Consider the following 6979-nt stretch of genomic DNA (forward strand, 5'->3'; position numbering starts at 1 on the left):
AGCAATTCATATTTATCTGTTCATCTCAGTTAAAACTGTAATTTTTTTAATAAAATGACTAATTTGTTACAAGAACAAAAGAGTACTTATAAATTGCGTCAAAAGAGTACGAAAAGATTTAAATAAAAAAATTAATCAAAAAGATAAAAGATCTTCAGCGTGAAATAAATAGTAAGCACGGGATTATTTTCTTTAAAACCTGTTTTAAAAAATAACATAATTTTGCTTATAAAACTTTCACACGATACAAAACGGACATTTCTACAAAATTTTTTTTTATTAAATACTAAAACCTGCCAATAAGTACAAAAAAAGTTATGCACAAATATCAAAAATGCGTATATATTTAGAGAAAAGTTATATAATTGTCAAGACACGTGTATAAACAAACCTGAAGAATTTGAGATTCTATAAAATCGTCTTTTAAAAATATATGGTTTATTGAACGAAAAAACAAATGCTAAAAAGTTCGTCTAAGAACCTTCCGAAAATAATTTAAGTTACCAAGTTATACTCAATGCAAGTAATTTAATGTCTATTCAAGAACATATCATAAAATTAGAACAAGTAAGCAAATGCAATATTAAAAATACATCAAAAATTTAAATTTTCAGTTATAAAGTATCCTAAATTTATAACATTAACAATTGAAATCCTTTAGTTCAATAATTTCCAGGTATCACTATCAATTTACTGGTACACTGTGTATGCTAATTTTTAATATGAAGGCACTCTCAGAGCTGGGTAAGAAGAAATGCTTTTAAGAGCTTTACACGAGCTATATGACCACTCATCTTTATCAACATCATAACATAACACATAGTCTTTAAAGTCATGAAGAACAAATATTTTATTTCCAACCGAAACAGTTGTCACACCGAGTGAAAAAAAATTTGGAGATTCAAGTTTGACAAACATATTGCTACTTTTATCGAAAACTTCACAATTTGTGCTAGAATATAACCCACCAATTACAAATAATTTGCTTTTAACACTAACTAAACTATGTTCGCCAATTCTTTTAATCATATTTGGCATTTGTGTCCAAGTATCAGCAAAAACATCATATGATTCAACTGTGTTTGAATTATTGTAGTTGAAATATCCACCTGAAACAACAATCTTTTCTTCAAATATTGCACAAGCTGCGCTTTCTCTTGATTCGTTCATTTCTACAACTTTTTTCCATTTTAATTGTTTTGTGTCAAACTGAAGACAAGAGTTTGATGTTTCATTAGGTTCGGGATTACTACCTCCAAGTATATAAATTTTATCCATAAATGCACAAGCACAAAAGTATTTACGTTCATCGGGTATATAAGTTACTACACTCCATCTTTTTTTCTTAAGTGAGTATTTTTCAACAGACTTTATATGATCAAAATTCCTATCAAAACCACCGAAAACATAAACATCTCCTTTAAGATAGATAGCTTTAGAACTTTGTCTGTCTACTATCATTGACGGAAGATTTAGAAGTCTTTTGTTGATATTTCCATCAAATTGTTTCACTTGACAAATGGCTCTATCTGTTTTAAAACTAAGTCCTCCACAAATAATTACATTGCATATAGATTGATTACAGTATCTTCTTTTGTTACAAGTTGCAGAATCTAACTGATAAAATCTATGTCTGTTGTTAAACACTTCAACACAATCATCATTCGTAGAAATACATGTAGACTCATTTAAGAGATATTCTAAACAGTGATCTGATAAAAGATTAAGACGAACTTTTAATAACAACTGTTTTGCAAATTTGCTACGTTCTTCTATGTTGTAACTCAACCATTTATTTAATGAATTGTAAACTTCAACTTCTGAATCTATTTGTAAAGTAGAACGTTTAATTATTCTTGTGATGGAACTAAGATCCAATTCTAGAAAGCTTTTAGTTTCAATTACCAGTACAAAACAACGTTCTATATAGCTTACCATATTTTTATAAAGACTTGGTAAGTAGAAAAGTCTAGATAACTGATAATAAGTTGCAGCATTATGAATTTTTACTTTTTTATTCATGACTTGGCATAGTTTACTTTTACTGTTTTCATCTAAAAACAATAAACTAGACTTGACCATCAAAATCATCTTTAATCGGTTATTCCTTATTTTACCTAAAATTAGATTATAGAATTTTTAGCAATTTAAAATATTTAACTAAATAAAAAATATTTGAAAAATGTTTTCATTAAACTTTTTATTAATGAGAATTTTAGGATATGAAACAAAAATTACTGTTTATAAATTAAAAAAATATATATACTTGTAGCTACCAGTAGCGTAGCGTGGTATTTTGGTCAGGGGGTGAGCAATTTTTTTCTCAAAAAATCCCCTAAATTAAAACTTTTGGGCTTCAAATTTTTCGGGGTCGTTTTTCACGTAGATTTAAAAAAATTACTAAAAAACAACTTCTTCATTTTTCAAGCAATCTTCTTCAAATTTTAGAAAATGTTCCATAAATTACAGAAAAAAAACGTTACTTATGAATTTAGATAATTATAACAAATAAAAATTTTGTAATTTTACTCCAAATTTTTAAATTCACAAGTAATGTTTTTTGTTATTTTATAAATATTAAACTGTGAAAGTTTGAAGAAGATTACTTGAAAAATGTAGGAGGAGATAGATTTTAAACAATCTAGTCCTTTTTCGCTGTTTTAGTCTTCCCTTCGTATAGGGAACCTAGTATGCGGCCGGACTTTGACTGGTCATATCTCAAAAAATATTTCGAATTTTTTTAAACAACAAAAAGCATCTTAAAGCTTTAAAAAAATCTTTAAAATAAGATAAACTTCTAAAAAACATGGCTAACCCCCCACCCCCCTATGGAGTTAAACTACAAATAAATAGTCAACTAAGTATAACAACTAATACCTCAAAACATTTTTCTCTTTGCAGTTTCTAAACAATGTTCAATATCTATTTCATATCAACAACAAAGAATTGTATTAAACTCAAAATAACTCATACTTTTAGTTTGTTGCAGCTTTTAATATACTATTTTTATCTTTTATATAAAAAGGTTAAATTTTCAGTATTAAAATTGAAAGTTTTAAGTTTTTAAATTTTTGTAGAAGAATTCTAAAGCGCTAGTTTTTTATAACTTCTACATTTTTACCTATATTACAATATAAAACTGTAAAAATAAATCTTAACAAATGAAGAAAATCTGAAAATAAACAAAAAAAAAAAAAAAAATTCATACCACTTGAACTGCAGTCTTGAGTAATAGCAATATCTGGTTTTGGTCTGTTTTTTTTTAATTCAAGCTTTTGAACTTTAGATAACTATCATATCTGACATATTTTTAGACTTGTAACATCCCACACAATATTACTTTGCATATTTTTTAAAATAATAATCTAAAAATTAATGAAAACAAATGTTTACTTTTTCTTTAGTATTAAAAAAAATATTTTACAAAAAACAAACAAAAAACAATTAACTTTGAAGATATCAGGATTGCCTTGCCACTCTTTGAGTCAAAATAACTGACCTGAGTTATTTTTAAAATGTAATATGTCGTCATAAGCATTTTAAATTCTATTAAAGAATTTTTTTGTTGTTTTTAAACTAATAGAAACTAGCTTTTATAACAAAGCATTTAAAACCACTAAATCTACCCTGAGTTCAAAAAAACAAATATTATCATTAGTCAGCCTGAGCTTAAAAATACTTCAAACATTCTGAGTTATCCTGATTTTCCTGAGTCATACTAAAGTTTTCCAAAACTTCATAAAATCTTGAGTTATTCTGAGTGTGTGGAAAAATTTTACTAAATGTTTCTGATACAAAACAAAACTTTCAAAAGATAAATTTTTTAAGGTCAACTTTTTCAATTCTTTTAAAAACTCACAAGAAATATAACTTTTCACTTATCTTAAAATCAGTTTTTCTAAGATCTTTAGGGAATAGCATTTTTAATTACTACAATCAGTTGGTAGAAAGAATTTTTTTTAAATACCATTTAAAATTTGATTTAAAACTAAATAATTTTAAATTTGAAATTAAATTTAATTTAATCTTTTAGACTAAAAATTGATTGTGAAAATTCTGTTTTACAAGTTGCTATAAATTAATTCATGATGTGACTAATAAAAATTTTAAAATAATTTGCTACGAAAATTGATAAATTTTTAAACTTTATGGCTGATAGAATAACAAAGTTTGATTTGTTTGTTATCTTATAAAAAAAGAAACTACTTTTAATAAAAATTTTAGGTTTAAATAATTTAAACAATACTTTTTTTATAATGAGATTAAAACTGTAATCACAGTATGAACTGTTTGTTTATTATTTGTTTTAATTTATTTTTTCTGTTTTTTGTTATTTTTCTTTTAAATTACGTTATTAATGTCTTTTATTCTTATTATCAATTTATTTTTATTTTATTAGCAGTTGTTTATTGCTATTTTTACTACAGTTTGTTTATTCTTGAATCATTATCACTATATAACAGGTTTAGCTTTATGGTTTGTTAACATAATGATAGCATTTGTCCTTGTAAAAAAATCTGTCATATGTGTATACTACTGCGGTGCACTAACTAGTTGCGTACTGTTTGAGTCTAAATACTTATAAAGTTAATGAAGTTATAAAATTTTTCCTTATGGAGTTTTTCATCAACATTGGTGCGCATTTGCAATTAAGCACCGAATCAGTATACTGGGTAATTTCCCTGAATTGTCACTAACTGGTATTCGAAATTTCGTTTTACTTTTCGAAAACTAGAAAAAAATAGTTGAAAAAAGGCAAATTCAGCAGAAGAAATAAACAATAAAGGATAAAAATATTGCATTTTTTTTACATCTTTTTTTTTTGGGTGGCACGCATGCGCCAGTGTCCCTCCCCACGCTACGCCCCTGGTAGCTACTGTTTTTTTTTTTAATTTCAACAAGTAATAAAATGATAAATTCGATAAATTGATCAAATATTTATTTATTTTTAAATTTTGTATTTGTGAATAATTAAACTTAGTACTAAAAGACTGTTGCATACTGTTGAATAACTATTTTAAACCATTACTTACCAGATTTGTTGAAACCTTGTAAGTTTTCCTTTGCAGCGTTTTTACAAAATATCTGAAATTCAACACAGCTACTTGGTGGTAGTGATACTTCTTCAAATTTCATTTTCTTTAAATCAATTTCATTCTGATTGCTTTCAGTTGAAATGACTTCTTGTTGTTGGAATGCACTTCTTTTCATTTTAATTCTTAACAATCTAAAAAAATGTCAGTTAAGTTAATAATATTTTGTACAACACATTGAAAAAAAGTACAACATATATTTATTAAGGTCTTGTTTACAAATTTTTATTATACTTCAATGTGTACTAAAAGGTTACTAAAAAAAAGAAACTTAATCTAACTAGAAAACTTTTTACAAGAAATTGTTTTGATTTAAAAAAATAATTTTCTATTGTTGTACTAAAAAAAAATCAAAATATATTATGATTTTTATAGTGGATACAAACTTATGTACAACTTAAAAAGTCTAACACAACTTTAATAATAATGTTTCCTAATGATTTCCATTAAATATATAAATATTTAATACTTTTTTATGAATTAAAACTTAATCAACACTGCATTGTTTATTAAAGACTTAAAAAAAAAAACTGTTAAGCTGCATGAGAATCAAAAACCATTTATATATGTTTTTTTTTTAAGTTTGTTTATTATAAAGTTAACTGTTAAAATTTCAGTTAGTACAGCATTCAGTCTTGCAATTACAAATAAACTAAGAAAATTAATTTTTAAATGTGTGTAGTTGTACATTTTTAAATCTTTTTAATTTATCATAAAACTATAATAATCTACAAGTTTTAAGTTAGTCCAACAAGGGTTTTTATATTAATTCAAATTTGAAAACATAATAAGTAGTTTGATAAAAATACTAAGCTAAATTTCATTCTACACTACTTTTTTTTTCATTGTAAAATTGTCTATATTTTGTAATAAATGTATTTATATATCTTAACATATTTGTAAATGTTTTATTTCAAAAACCTAATAATTTTATCCTTTTTACACATAAAACAAACAACAGTTTAAAAATAACTGACTCTTTAAATACAAGTACATCAAAAAGACTGAAAGTTACTTAATATCTACTAATTTACTCCAGTTACAAAAACTAAAAAAACACGTGGTCAAAACTATTAGACAAAAATTAAATGTAACAGGAATATACTTTTAAAATATATACTTTAATTGGAGTTCAATTAAAAATACAAAAAATTAAGTACTAAACATTATCTAAAAACAACTTTACAACAAACAATTAAAATGATAATTAAGTATAACTTGTAAATTCTTCTACAAAGTCTTGACTAGAATATCACTGCAATCATACTGTGTGTAGTTAATATAAATATATCTTAAAAATGCAAACTTTCTACAGATCAAGTTGCTTTTTTAGTTGACTGATTTTATAACATTATCAACTAAATGGAACATTAGTAAAAGTAGTATTCCATTACACTTCCTCTTCCTGCCATTTTAAAAAACAATCTAACCTGATTCTACCTCTCCCTTTTGGTTCGAGCTGCATTTACTTAAAAAAACTTACTTATCTTTTAGAAGGATAATAGAGAATATAAATAGTTTTTATCGTCAAACAGTGCAATTTTTCTCAGTTTTTTCAAGTAAAAGCAAAAAATAAAGTACAAAACATTAAATTTCCTTAAAGTAGGACAATTTAAAAGGACAGTAATAAATAAAATAGTTTTCAAAAAATGGTTTTAAATGTCTCACAATCACAAAATGTTTTGATTAAAAATTCTCTTAAATAGCAAAAGTTTCCAATAACTAGGCAAAAAATAACATTAAAATTAAAATTGAAACAACTTTTCTTTTAAAAATATCACTCAGCTGTCATGTCTATGCAAACCCCTATGATACAAATTTTTAGCATGATACTGGTTTTTGCTGTCTCTGTTATTAATAAATATAACTTTTTTGTATTATTCTGA

At 24.8% G+C, this 6979-nt stretch overlaps 1 protein-coding gene across 1 annotated transcript; it reads right to left on the reverse strand.

Moving 5' to 3' along the window:
• Nucleotides 1–717: 717 nt before the first annotated feature.
• Nucleotides 718–6558, reverse strand: LOC145841707 (kelch-like protein 7). The gene is made up of 3 exons (XM_082949058.1): nucleotides 6524–6558; nucleotides 5034–5227; nucleotides 718–1826 (listed from the first exon to the last, which is right to left on the reverse strand). Exons 1-3 carry the CDS (start codon nucleotides 6556–6558, stop codon nucleotides 718–720), a joined length of 1338 nt encoding a protein of 445 aa, XP_082805184.1.
• Between the last annotated feature and the right edge of the window lie 421 nt (nucleotides 6559–6979).

This window comes from Thalia democratica, chromosome 7 (assembly GCF_965202585.1).
Source record: "Thalia democratica chromosome 7, ktThaDemo2.hap1.1, whole genome shotgun sequence".
NCBI classification, from domain to species: Eukaryota; Metazoa; Chordata; class Thaliacea; order Salpida; family Salpidae; genus Thalia; species Thalia democratica.